This window comes from Chiroxiphia lanceolata, chromosome 16 (assembly GCF_009829145.1).
Source record: "Chiroxiphia lanceolata isolate bChiLan1 chromosome 16, bChiLan1.pri, whole genome shotgun sequence".
Taxonomy (NCBI): Eukaryota; Metazoa; Chordata; class Aves; order Passeriformes; family Pipridae; genus Chiroxiphia; species Chiroxiphia lanceolata.
Genome location: NC_045652.1, coordinates 14,444,799 through 14,458,000, shown reverse-complemented (window position 1 = coordinate 14,458,000; position 13,202 = coordinate 14,444,799). Strand labels below are relative to the sequence as shown.

Genomic DNA, 13,202 nt, shown 5'->3' with positions numbered 1-13,202 from the left:
TAGCTGAGCTTTACAGGAGCTGGAGAAAACTGAACAGCTTTGGGGCACACCCACCTCCAGGTCCTGAGGTCTCCTGAGACCTGAGGAAAAACCTGTGCAACCAGCAGCTTCATCTTCTGGCTCCCCTGGCTCAGTCCCTCTGCCAAGCCCCCTCACCCCCCTGCACACACTGTGCCACGCTTGCAGGCAGCAAAGCCAAAACAAGCCGGGCTCTGCCGCTGCCGGAGGGGATTTTCCAGGCTTTGCCTACCTGCCCTCCTCCTCTGGCTCTGTGCAGCTGCACCAGCCAAGCCTGGCAGAGACAAGCCTCAGAGAGCCCCACGGCCAAGGACAGCTCCAGACAACGATCCACAACATCCAGGCACCACGTCTAAGGCACAGGCTGCAGCCACTGCTCTGTTCTGCCTCGACAGGCAACGAGCTCCTCTGCCCGGAGCAGCTCCGTGCCGCTGCTGGGGTAGTTAATTGTTGTTGTCCCTTCTCCAGGAAGTCTCTGTCCTTTCATTTGTTTCTTCTAAATACACCTTGCTGTGTCCAAGGGCTTGCCCAGGAGCAAGCTCTGCTCTGGCACAGGGGAGCAGCCACGGGACCAGGCTGGTCACAGCTCTGGGGCTGCTCCCACCTCCACAGCTCTGGGTCAAAGCCTTTCCTGCCTGCCTGCCTAAGCTGCCTTCTCCAGGAGATGGTGGAAATCGTCTCAAGAGTGCCTCTGGAAATCATCCTCTGTAGTTAAACTCATGCCTTTGAAGCTGGGACTTAACTTTTTGCTTCCTGCTCCTCGGGGCCAAGAGCCCCGATGGCAGAGCCAGGCTGATGAAAGCTCCCGTCCTCACAAGGATGCTCTAAGGCTGAATTTAGGGAGACACAACAGTGCTGGGGGTTCAGGAAGGGCTGGTGATGAACTATAATCACTCCAACCTGGAGCAGGGCATGGCACCACACTCCACATGCTCCACATCCCACCCCTGCAGCCGTGCCTTGTTCCAGTACCAACCTTCTGCTGTGCACATCCCCAGGCAGCGGGATCCTGTCTGAGGACCCCACCAAAACACCCGGAGCAGAGCTGGGAATGCTGCTTTGCTGTCAAATATTTGAGCAATCTCTCAGAGCGAGAGGCGAATGTGGAGCAGTCATGTCCACAGGAATGTCACCACTGCTGGGGACAGTCCCATGTGGAGCACCAGGGAGATGCTCCACGGCATCTGCACCGGCAGGAATGGCACACAGGGGAAGCAGGGGGGGACACAGGGGCACCACATTTAGGTGATTGCCACGGACCGAAGTCCTGCTGGGCATCTTGGCCAAACAAAGGGCTCAGACTGAGTGTTTTTATTTACCTCCACAACCACCTGAGTGAGGAGGGAAGGTCCCCCTGGAGCAGCTCTTACCTCTCACTGCCAGCACGACGGCTCCCAGGACCATGATGAGCGTCTGCAGCGTGTCGGTGTAGATGACGGCCGCCAGCCCCCCTGCACGAGAGCGAGGCAGGAGGTCGGGAATACTGCTGGATTCCAGCTTGGAACAGTCAGAACATCCCAATAAAGCTTCCCATGGGGATGTACCTGTCACCAGCCTCAACCTGCTGACACTGGGGGTGATGGGGGGCTGCAGCGGGAAGAGGGAACAGCTCCTCGGCAGCTCTGGTGTTGAGGGGGGCACAGCACCCCCAAAGGTGGGGTGGGGGGAGCAGCCAAAAGCCACAGGGGCTGCAGCCTCACCAGGGGCAGAGAGGGGATCCAAGGGATTGCTGGACAGGCAGGGAAGAGGAGCCAAGGGATGGCAGGAGGGATGCAGCCCCACATCTTCCACACAGTCAGGAGGATGCCAGCCAGCCCCAGCTCTTTGGGTGCTCCAGCAGCAGATCAGACTCAGGACATTGATCTCATCATTCACCAACCTCTGCCTAACACCAGGTTTCCCCTTTGTACACCCTTAGTTCTCCTCCAAACCCTACAGTTTTATTTTTCCAGCACATGGTGCTTAGTGGGGTCCCCTTGGCCATACAGCCAACAGCATTTCTCCCTCCCCATCCCAAGCTCTCCCTCCAGACCTGCTGCAAACCCAGCACCTGCTTACCCAGCCAGAAATCAATCACTCAGCACATGAGCAAAAGCATTAAAAAGTAGCAGAGCTAAGGAAAATGGGTCAAAAATTGAATCAGTTTCAACCCCAGTCACTGAATCACATGCTGGGAATTCAGGGCTGCACCATCCCTGGCCTTGCCTGGGATTTGGAGGGATGTTCTCAGGATCAAGGTGATGCAATGATCACACCTGCCTGAGCTCACACTGAGGTGCCTCACATCACAACAAGCCTTGTGGGCAGGAAAAACCCGAGATGGGATTTGCTTAAAACCAAAGTCTTGCAAAATCCACCCTGTTATGGATACACTTAAACCGTTTCCCCTTTCGATGGCCGGGGTGAGATAACGAGGGAATTTACTGCTGGGTGATTCCACTGGCACTACTAAGGGAGGGAATGTCCCAGCAAACATAATAACCCAAAGGGCTGGCAGGGATACACAGTCCCACGGTCTGAGCGGGGCTGGGAGCCAGGAACCCACAGTTTCCAACTCCAGCTCCAAACCCTCATCACCTCTGGATCACAGAAGAAACATTATTTGTTGACCCTGCACAAAAATAGCTGGTCCCACAATGGGGAAGCACGGGCAAGAAATATTCCTGAAAGCTTAGTGGAGAGAGGGCAGCAGGTTGCACTGAGGGCAGGGCAAGAGGGAGGGAAAGGAGTTGGGTCAAGGGCTTTCCAGTTGTAGATTCCATAATAATAGTCCTGTAATAGAAGAAGCCCTGATTATTGCTGTTACAAATAGGTACACACACAAGAAAGTGTTTAAGTACGTGGTGGGGGAGGAGTTATTACAAATGAAAAGATGTAAAGACAAAGGAGAGGTCATGGGCTGAGTCATCACCTGAGCTGACTCTCCAGGAGGCTGCTCAGATACTGGCTGGGCTGGGGCAGGGATGTGAACCCCACCGGTGTAAACCCCAGGGAACCTTCAAAGAATAACAATAGTAAAATAAAAGCAGGATGGTAAGTGGTGTGGCTCAATAAAAGAAGCAGAAAAATTGAGGCCAGTGGATGATGAGTGACCTACCTGCGATGGTGTAGAGCCCCGTGACCACCAGCATGAGCACAGTGGAGAGGTAGAGGTCCCAGCCCAGGCAGACTTGCACAAAGAGGGCCCCCGAGTACAGGTCTGTCTGTGAGTGGAAGAAGGAACAGGAGGTCTGGGACAGGTGACATCCACCACCCAAGGGCTGTTGCAAGAGCAGCACAGCAGGGAAACAGTCAGCTCTGTGGGTTCAGGGAGGACACAGAACCCTGGAATGGTGTGGGTTGGAAGGGACATTAAAGCTCATCTCATTCCCACCCCCTGCCATGGGCAGGGACACCTTCCCCTATCCCATCCAACCTGGCCTTGGACACTTCCAGGGATGGGGCAGCCACAGCTTCTCTGGAAAAACTGTGCCAGGGCCTCACCACCCTCACAGGGAAGAATTTCTCCCTAATATCCAACCGCTCCTCTTTTAATTTAAAACCATTCCCCCTATCGCTATCTGCCCACATAAAAAGTCACCCTCCCTCTTTTTTATAAGCCCCTTTAAGAACTGGAAGACCACAATGAGGTGTCCATGGAGCCTTCTCTGACATCTCACAGCACATTCCAGGAGGACACTCCTGAAGCTGAGGGTCCCAGGTGGGTGGCCATGTCTCTGCTGCAGATGGGTGTCACAGCCCCAAAGGAGCAGAGCAGGCAGCTCCAGCTGTCATTGTACACACGGGGGGGGGGAGGGTTGTCATGGTTTGGAGGAAATGAGATTAAAGTGGAGACTCGGAGCTGGGGCAGCTCCTCCAACAAAAGCAGCGATGCCGTGGCAGGACAGGACCAGGCACAGTGGCAATGGCAGTGCCACCACCACGTCTCCACCCAGGGCTGAGCTCAGCCATCCCCACGCTCAGCTGGGCCATCTTCACAAAAACCTTGTTTGGAGAAGGGAATGAGGCCAGAAGGGGCAGGAAGAGGCAAGACAAGCTGACTCCTCACCCTCGCCCGGGGCCACGATGGGTTCCCACAGCCAAGACATCAGCTCTGATTTGACATCTCTCTTCACACACCTCCCAAAAACCATCCCCCAGCAGCAGGGCTGTCTTGCCCAATCATGCAGGAGCAGTCTCTTGGGATTAGTAAGGTGTAGGACTGGTGTTATTTCCCATATCACACCTCCTTGCCCCAACTCTGCCCTCCCTCCTCCCAGCACTGCTCCAGGATGCTCCCACACAGGAGCTGAGGACCATCCTCCAGTGATGGAGAGGGGCCATGCTGGATCATGCAATGCAAAAGCCAAGGTGTGTGTTGGCTCCATCAGCCCAAACCCCAGTAGGTGAGCCCATGTCCAGCTTCAGCACAGTACAGAAGCCATTCCCCAGCAGGTGAGTCCACAGCATTGGGCATAACCTTGGTTAAAACAAGTCAAACAAACCAGAAGGGCACTTACACCACCATCTTGAGGATCCTAACTCAGGGACTCTTCCATGATATCTGAACCAGGCTTTACACCACAGTCATGCCTGGCATTCCCAAGGGAGGTACTGCGTGTCCTCAGCTGCACCTGGGATTGGCCACGTGTTTGGGAGAGTCCTTGTGAGCACCAAGAGGGAATTCAGCCCTGCAATGACCTCTTGAAGAGGAACCAACTAATGGGCAACCATGCCATAACCTCTACCAGTGGCTCCTTGATGCCCTTCCTCCACAAATGCAATCCAACCACAGCTTGATACCGCCAAGAACCCTACAAAAGGACACCTAAACCATTCACACAGTGCAAGCTTCAGTGACAAGGCAGAAAAGCCTCAACCAAGGGCCCTCAGCCACCTCCTCACAACACAACCTGAAGTGGGAACACAAAATATTTGAAATCTTCCTAGCACAGTGCCAGTCAAGCATCCTTGGTGTCTTCCAGAGCTCCTCACGTCCCTTGGAGGGATCCATCACTTGTCACGTCAGCGCCCAGCCAGGAAGTTTTTCTCCCCTGTGACTTCCTGCTTCTCCAGCAACCCTTCCCCACAGCCCAGCTGGAAGATTCATCCCTGGACAAGATATTTCATAATTGCTTCTCCTGGCTTTCTCAATGCTTAATCATTTTTGCAGTCGTCTGCAAATGAGTCGAAGGCTTTGCTATGAGGAAGCAGAGGTACCTCCACCTCCCTTCCTGGCAATTCTGCAAGGGTGGGAAAAAATAAAAGCACATGTGACCGAGTTGTTAATAAGACATCCCAAACACAAAAACAAGCTAATTAAAACCAGGCATGACCTATTCATAAAATAAGTCCTTTCAACCTTAAAAGGAGGGGAGAAGCCTTTGAAGTCAGGCTTCATAATCCAGAGAGGTCCCTGCCTCCACCGGTGACCTCACTTGGAAACTCGTTCTTACCCAAGGTTGTTAATGCCTTCCCAATGAAAATGGGCTTTGGAGACAGCTTGGGATTAACAATTGGTGAAGCCAAAGCCTCGGTAGAACAAGTTACCCAGGGTACAGAGGAGTCTGCAGGGGCTCTTCGCCAGGGCTGGGGCTCCTCCCATGTTCCTACCTGGGGGGGTGACATCTCTCAGCGGGATTTTGGGCTGCCCTGCTGCAGCCTGCCATGAAACCTGGAAAGATGGGGTCCAACAAAGGGGGGACTCCAGTAGAGGAGGGACTGTCATCCCCCCTGCCCTGAAAGAAGAGCCAAGGGAGCAGCACTGATACCGTGTCTCAGCTTGGGAGAGCGTGGAGCAGAGATCCATCCATAAATGCAACATCTGCAGGGAGAGAGGGCAGGAAAAGCCCAGCTAATCCTGGGCTTTGAGGCAGCCCCCAGCAAGGACCAAAGGAACCTCCCCAGGAGACAGCCCTGCCTAATTGCTCGAAGCTTCATACTCCCCTCCCACACTCCCCACTGCAGCCACCACCGGGGACAGGGACATGGGGACACTGGGCCAGTTTGGCAACGCCCCTGTGTCTGCAGACATTCATCCCAGCCCACTGCTGGAAACAGCCATTGTCTGTGGGCTTTGCTGTGAATGGAGCCAGATGCCAAGATAATCCCCTTATTAGGCTGATTCCTCTTCTGTTGCATCCTGCCTGACTCAGAGATCACAGAAAGCTCAGCAGACCAAAGAAACTACAGCACTGGCTGAGGAAAGGCTTGGGAAGAGGAGCTTGGGAGTGTCCACTGGGCTCCAAACAAAAGGTTGTGCTGAGAAGGGCCCAGAGGACAGCAGAGGTTCCCACTGGAGCAGGCACTGCCCAGGGGTCATCTACAGGATCATCTGGTGTTAGGCAAGGGTTGACACCACAACCATCTCCCAAGCTAAGGATGAGTTTTTGGGACCTCCATCCCCCTGGGCAAAGCCACAGAGACTGGAAACCAAAGGGACCAAGCACAGCCCCCTGGCATGGTAGGGCACCATCTGGCAAGAGAAGAGGGGATGTGGGTGATAGTCTGGAAAGAGACTCCAAGACAACTTCAAAACTACCAATGGTCTCTTCTTCAGACCATCAAAAACAAACTACCCCGGCAGAAATCCTATCCCAGCTTCCAACTTTTCCTTTTAAACACCAGCAGGGATCTGTGTGGATCCCACAGATTCCCTGCAGATCACAGAACCAGGGTCCAGCACCATGGACAAACGTGCTCCAACATCTCCCCCAGGCTCCTCCTGGGTCTTTGTTGGGAGCACAGGAGAGATGTGACACAGGAGGGGAATCAGGGACAAGAGTTTACTGGACATCAGGGAATAATCAGAGCATCACTGTCCACACTTGGAAACCGAACTGGTGCTCCAGGAGCCACCAAGATGATTTCAGGAATAATGCTGTAGGATTTTCAACAGTATATATGATTAGGATATAAAGAATATTAGTTTTATGGGAAGAACGCCCTTCAGCAGGACAGGGCATGGTTTTGTGGGGGAAATACAGGTGGCAGCTGCACCGATGGAGTCACCAGCATCACCTCTGCCACTCTGGAAGCCCTGAGCCAGCAGGGAAGGGCTGCCACCTCCCCTGCAACCTGCCTGTTAAACCCAAAACATAACTCCTTGCCCAAGGTCAGAGAGCAGCTTGGGAAGGAGGCAGGGGTCTCCTGGAGCCGGGGACATCCCCTCAGTGCAGGGCTCTGCCCGAGGGGGACGCAGCCCCTCCCTTGGCACCAAGTGCTGATGGGTGTGCACAGCGAGCCCTGTCTGTGGGCTGCTCCAGCCCCCACATCCCTCGGAGGGGGACCCGGAGGATCCCCCCATAGCTCAGTCCAGGGCCTGGGGCTGCAGAGACGCCGTGCAGGGAGGGATGCTGCATCCAGCCAGGCTGACAGAGCTGCCAAGCGCAGAGGCAGACTCTGAGCGCCTCGACGTGGGGAGACACACACCAGCAGTGCCCCTCCTGCCGCAGCCAGCCTCTGCTCACAGCCAGCCTCATGCAAAAGCACTTCTCTTGCAGCCAGACACCTGCAAAAGCACTTTTCTTTCAGCCCCAGCAGAGCCCAGGTCGGATCCACCTGCTCCATCACAGCTCAGTTGCTCCCTCCGGCAGATTTTCTCTCCAGGTTTTCCAAGCTGTTTGCTCTTGATCTCTGTCTCGCTGTCTCCAGCCCCCCAGGGCTGTCTGTGCCCGGCTCTCTCCTGCTTGCCCTAGACCTGGTATCACAGGCTCTTTGGCTGTTTTACCTCGGATAAACTCTTCCCATGGTTACCAGCGTGAGCGGAGGCTGCACACGGCGAGTTGTGAACGAGGTCAAAATGAGGGGAAAACATCCCTGTGGAAAAGTGCCTGGAAATCAGGCACTATCTGTACAGGCTTGAATATCTTACAGCTGCAGCAAGGCTTCCTTTCCTCAGAAAACCCACCCACGCTCCCTAAAGCAATGAATGCATTCCCAATTCAGTGCCTGGCTCTGCTGGGTCCCCTGGGGATGCTGGAAGTCACTGCCAGAGCACGGAGACAAATCCAGACCTCGGAGCACATTTCACCCACAACTTCTGCTACAAGGCAAGTTTGGGAATCCTGACATGCCCTGTCTGGGCCACATGGACATGGACATCACTGCTGGATCTGCCTAAGAACTCATGGGGTGTCACAGAGAGCACCTGCCCACAAATTCCCACTTTTTGTCCCACTGCCTCCTGGAGCATCCTGCAGCAGCTGCTCTCCCCTGATTTGGCTACACAAGGTTTGAGCCCAAAAATAACCTTTTGATAGCTGGAAATCAGCTGTGGATTTGTGACAAAGTTAAGGGGGAGCTACTCACTGAGATTTTGGTGAAGATGGAGAGCAGGAGTGACAGGCTGGAAAGGTACATCCTGATCCTCTCCCCTCCAAACCTCCGCTGGAGATACTCGGGCACTGTGACAATCTGCTGGGGGGGAGAGAGAGAGATCACTGCCCTGTCCAGGGCCCACCCTCCAGGGATGGGGCAAGGGGACAGCAGTATTCCAGGGCAGGACTCAGGGGTGCCACGGGACAGTGGTGACAGTCCTCCTGGGAGCAGAGGTCCCCACAGCAGGCTCAGGACAGCTGTACATACCCCAGATGAGATGTAGAGGGGCACGAACACCCAGGCGAGTGCCAGAAGAGCGTAAGTCGCCTGTTGGGAAGGAGGAACATGGCACAGCCAGAAAAAAACATGGATCCTGCTGCAGCTCAACACTGACTGCAGTCCTAGACCATGTCCCTGCTCCTGATCCAGTCCTTAATTACCCCTGAGGGCACATTTACAGCCCCAGATGGCTTCAGACTGCAGGCATGGGATTCTGGTGGAGACCCCCCAGCACCCCTGCCGGCAGGAACCTGCTCCCCTCAGCCCTTCAGCTCCTCACTGGACATTTCCCACCAACTCCTTGAGCACCACACAAGCCAAATGCCTTTTTTTTTTTTTTTTTTTGCTGCAGAACCCAAGGACTTTGGATTAAACGTGCAGGGAAGCAGGGAATGGGTGACCTATTCAGTCATTTCCCTGTCAGGGTCTGCGGGGGCTGGATTAGGAAATTGGATCCAAAATGTCCTTTTTCCCTGAGCACGTGGAGCTGAGCTGACTGCGAACTCACCCTACACGAGCTGGAGGAGCTGAGTTAGCAGGGCTGTGTTAATTACCCCCCTGCACGGCTCCTCCTAAACCTTTCGAGACAGTGAAATGGGCCATCTGCTGCTGCGACAAACTCATTTCCTTAATGACACGGCACCTTTCTTACATTCCACTCGAAGCCGGCGACAGCGATTCCCCCGGCGGCGCCGCTCCCGGCCAGGCCGATGAAGAGCCCGGAGCCTTCGCTGCTGGCAAAGAGCGAGGCCCCGATCTGTGGGAGCAGAGGAGGGGGCTGCAGGTGCCCAAACGCTGGATCCCCAAGGCTCTGCACAGACCAGCTTTGGTGCTTCCCCACCAGCGCAGCCCCGAGGGGATAATTCAGGAAAAGGAGGCAGGGAAAAATAATGCCTGAACGGGAGCAACAGGGCACAGACCTCCCTTCCACTTCTGAAACGAAGCGTGGCCAAAAGGCCCCCACGTGGGATTTCTTTTTTGCAAGAAAATCCCTTAATAGGTAAAACTCGGGTAGCTGTGAGTCCTGGGAACCAGCACGCCCATGGATCCAGCTCATCTGGACATCCCTGGTGGGTTTGGGATGGACTTTGTTGTCTTCAGGAAGATGAGGAAGAGCCACGTGTTGCTGCATTTGCCATGGTGGCCACTCACCCTGCCCGGATGGTGGCCACGTGCAAGGAGCCAGTACCAGACATGGGAAGGACCTACAGCCAGTTTGTCAAGATTGTACCAAAATGAGAAGGAAAAACCAAACTTGGGACACCCATGATTTGTTGGAGCCACCAGGAGCACGCAGGGACAGTGGAGATGGATGTTGGACTCCAAGGATCTCTCTCCAGGCTCAGGGAAGCCCAGTGGGCTCCAGCACCCTTTGTGCAACGAGAAGGGAAATGCAGCTCCAAGGACATAAATCCTGGCAGGAGGAGGTGGGCAGGGTGGGGGAGAGTGTGGGCAGTGGAGAAAGCAAGGAGGAGATTTGGTGGGAGGGACAGTGGTACACGGGATGTCCCTGTGCCCAGGGTGCCACAGAGGGACAGAGAGGTCTCTACTTACTGGCCACCAGGCCATGTCTCTGCCAGCAAGGAAATAGCCACTGACCGTGTTCCTGTTCACCCTGCAGGAAGACTGGGAGGAGGAAAGATCAGCACAGAGCACCCTTTCCCTAAAAACCCAGACAAGACACCAAGGCCCAAGTCTCCCAGACAAGAAGCCGAGAGACAGGAGACTCGATAATTAATGGGAGCTCTGCAACTCGAGCTTAATTACACGAAAGGGTGGCTGCTCCCCAGGAACCATGGAGCCATGAATGGCAAAGGAAGCTCCCTGAGAGGGGGAAGCACGGAGGATGTGCCTGTCCTTGTGCCATCCCGAGCAGACAGGTTGGCTAATAGGGCCCAGTTTTGGCCAGGATTTTTCTGCAAGGCAGAATAAATGGGTTTGGAGAGTCTTTGTCTGAAACTGCTGTAGCTGAGGGTTGTTTGTGTTATCAGGGCATCTGGCTCAACACCCTGTAATAGGCAAGGGGCAGAGCTGCTCACACCCAGCACACAGAGGCCAGGGGAGAGGTTTGTGCCATGGCTGATTCCACCTTGTTCCCAAGCTATAGGAGCCTTTCTATAGGGGGTGAAAGGGGCAGAAGGTTTGCACAAAACAGAGCAAATCACAGAACCCCATAATGGTTTGGGTTGGAAGGAACCTTAAAGGTTATCTTATCCCATCCCCTTCCCAGACCAGGTTGCTCCAAGCCCCGTCCAATCTGGCCTTGGACACTTCAGGGATGGGGCAGCCACAGCTTCTCTGGGCAACCTGTGCCAGGGCCTCACCCCCTCACAGGGAAGCATTTCTTCCCAATATCCCATCTAACCCTGCCCTCTGTCAGTTTGAAGCCGTTCCCTCTCATCCAAAGTCCCTCTCCAGCTCTCTTGGAGCCCCTTTAGGCTCTGCAAGGAGCTCTAAGGTCTCCCTGGAGCCTTCTCTTCTCCAGGTGAACACCCCCAGCTCTCCCAGCCTGGCTCCCCCCACCACAACACACAAAATACACAAGTGAAAACTACAAGAAAATAATGGAGGCTTTCACCGAAAATCCAGCCCTGAAAAAAACCCCACCATTCAAACAAGAAAGCAGAAATGAACAAGAGAAACGACTCTTACCCATATTCCCACACCAACGTTCAAGGAAAAATAAGCCACTACCACAACAAGGTCAGCAATGCTGAACTGCTGCGAGGGGAGAACGGCCCCGGCCGTGGAATTGCTCTCCATCATCCCTCTGCCTCCTTCTTCATCCTCAGCCTCACACGGACAGTCACTCAATCAGTAACTCGTTAGCAGCCCGAGGGCATTTATCATTAAACAACCTGGCAGCAGGAATTGCACTTCCAAAGGCGCCTGGGTGGGCAGTGTGGCCTCCGCTGCCTCCCACCCCTCCGCTCCCCAGGCGGCTGAGACACCTCAGTTGTGGTGCCTCACAAATGAACAGGTACAAAAAAATGTCCCAGTGATGCTGTACACGCTTCAATCCTTCTCCACCACTCCAGTGACAGCAATCCAGCCCCAGGGATGAAATTTGTCCCCAAATTCTTGAGCCCTCATCAATACCATAATTGCTTTGCATGACACGAGACAAGGCTGGGGTTTTGTGTTAAAGGAATGACTGAACACGAGTTGGGTGAATGCCTGAGGTGGAGCCTCAGCATGGCAGCAAAGGGCTGACCAGGAGAAACCCTCACAGAAGGGATCATAAATCCTGGAATCATTTAGGTTGGGAAAGCCCTCCAAGATCATCCAGTCCAGCCGTTAACCCAGCACTCCCATGTCACCACCAAAACCACGTCCCCAAGTGTCACATCTACACGGCTTCTAAATCCCTCCACCACTGCCCTGGGCAGCCTGTTCCAACGCTTGACAACCCTTTCCATGAACAAATTTTTCCCAATATCCAACCTAAACCTCCCATGGTGCAACTTGAGGCCGTTTCCTCTCGTCCTGTCACTTGTTACCTGGCAGAAGAGACCACTAACTGGCTGCGCTCTCCTTTCAGGGAGCTGTTGAGAAAGGAAGACATCGTTATTCCTTAAAGGCCAACACGAAACAGACACAGGAAACCTTTGAATTCCACGTTTTTTGGGTATTTAGCCATCAGTTTGCTGCACTGGAGGCTTGGCTGGCTCCTCCCCAAGTGGCAGCACGCTTCCACGAGGTCTCACTAATAAAATAAACACAGTGCAACTAATATGCCCATCACTGAGTCAGGTCAGCATTCCTCCTCCCTTTGAAGGAGCCGCCAGCAGCGGGAGCAGCTCCACACATCCGTGAGGAGCCGACCTTCCCCCTCGCTGCCCCGCTGGAATTTGACCCGCATTAACACATCCAAAGTACTGACAAGTGTGAATACATCAGCCTGGTGTACCCATTAACTGTTAAGGAAAACACCTGCTTTTATCCTCAGAAGTCAATGAACCCTCCAAAGCCCTTGGAAGTTCATCTCAAGCAGAGAATTGGTGTCGACAAAGGTTAACTTTCCCTTCTGAACACGCCAAAAGTTTTATGCTCATTTGTAGGACACGATGGGGAGATTAAACCAAACCACCTCTAAATGCTCCTCAATTCCAACGCTGTTTTCTCTGCAACAGGTGAGGAACTTCAAGTCTCCGGGACCAGAAGCTGTCTGGCAGCTGTTCCACCCACACCTGCCCAGGGATGCTTGGGAAAACAAACCCCAACAAGTTCAGCTCTGCACTACAGAGTGTTTTTTAACTCATCCACGCTTTCAGGCCAGGCAAGAAACCTCAGAAAAGGCCAGTTTACCTGTGATGAGCTGAGTTGGATTTTACCAGCTTGAATTTCCATCCTCCACCAATATTCCTAAGTCACAGAATCACAGAATGGTTTGGGATGGAAGGGACCTTAAAGGTCGTCCAGTCCCACGCTCTGCCATGGGCAGGGACACCTTCCACTAGCCCAGGCTGCTCCAAGCCCCATCCAACCTGGCCTTGGACACTTCCAGGGATGGGGCAGCCCAGGTCTGGGCAATCTGTGCCAGTTTCTAAGTCTCTGTTGCTCCCTGATATCCACCTGTAACACCAGCCAATATTTAAGAGGACAGA

The 13,202-nt window shown here is 54.0% G+C and overlaps 1 protein-coding gene across 3 annotated transcripts in view; it reads right to left on the bottom strand.

The window, feature by feature from the left end:
• The window catches only part of SLC5A10 (solute carrier family 5 member 10), a 40,337-nt gene extending 28,944 nt beyond the window's left edge, over nucleotides 1-11,393 (bottom strand). For all 3 annotated transcript variants that reach the window (XM_032703542.1, XM_032703543.1, XM_032703544.1), the window contains exons 1-7: nucleotides 11,248-11,393; nucleotides 10,150-10,221; nucleotides 9,248-9,352; nucleotides 8,584-8,643; nucleotides 8,308-8,412; nucleotides 3,116-3,221; nucleotides 1,389-1,469 (exon numbers count right to left, since the gene is read on the bottom strand). In XM_032703542.1, the coding sequence (XP_032559433.1) occupies nucleotides 1,389-1,469; nucleotides 3,116-3,221; nucleotides 8,308-8,412; nucleotides 8,584-8,643; nucleotides 9,248-9,352; nucleotides 10,150-10,221; nucleotides 11,248-11,361 (643 nt within the window). In that variant the 5' untranslated portion in view covers nucleotides 11,362-11,393. The remainder of the gene's footprint in view (nucleotides 1-1,388; nucleotides 1,470-3,115; nucleotides 3,222-8,307; nucleotides 8,413-8,583; nucleotides 8,644-9,247; nucleotides 9,353-10,149; nucleotides 10,222-11,247) is intronic.
• Nucleotides 11,394-13,202: the final 1,809 nt, after the last annotated feature.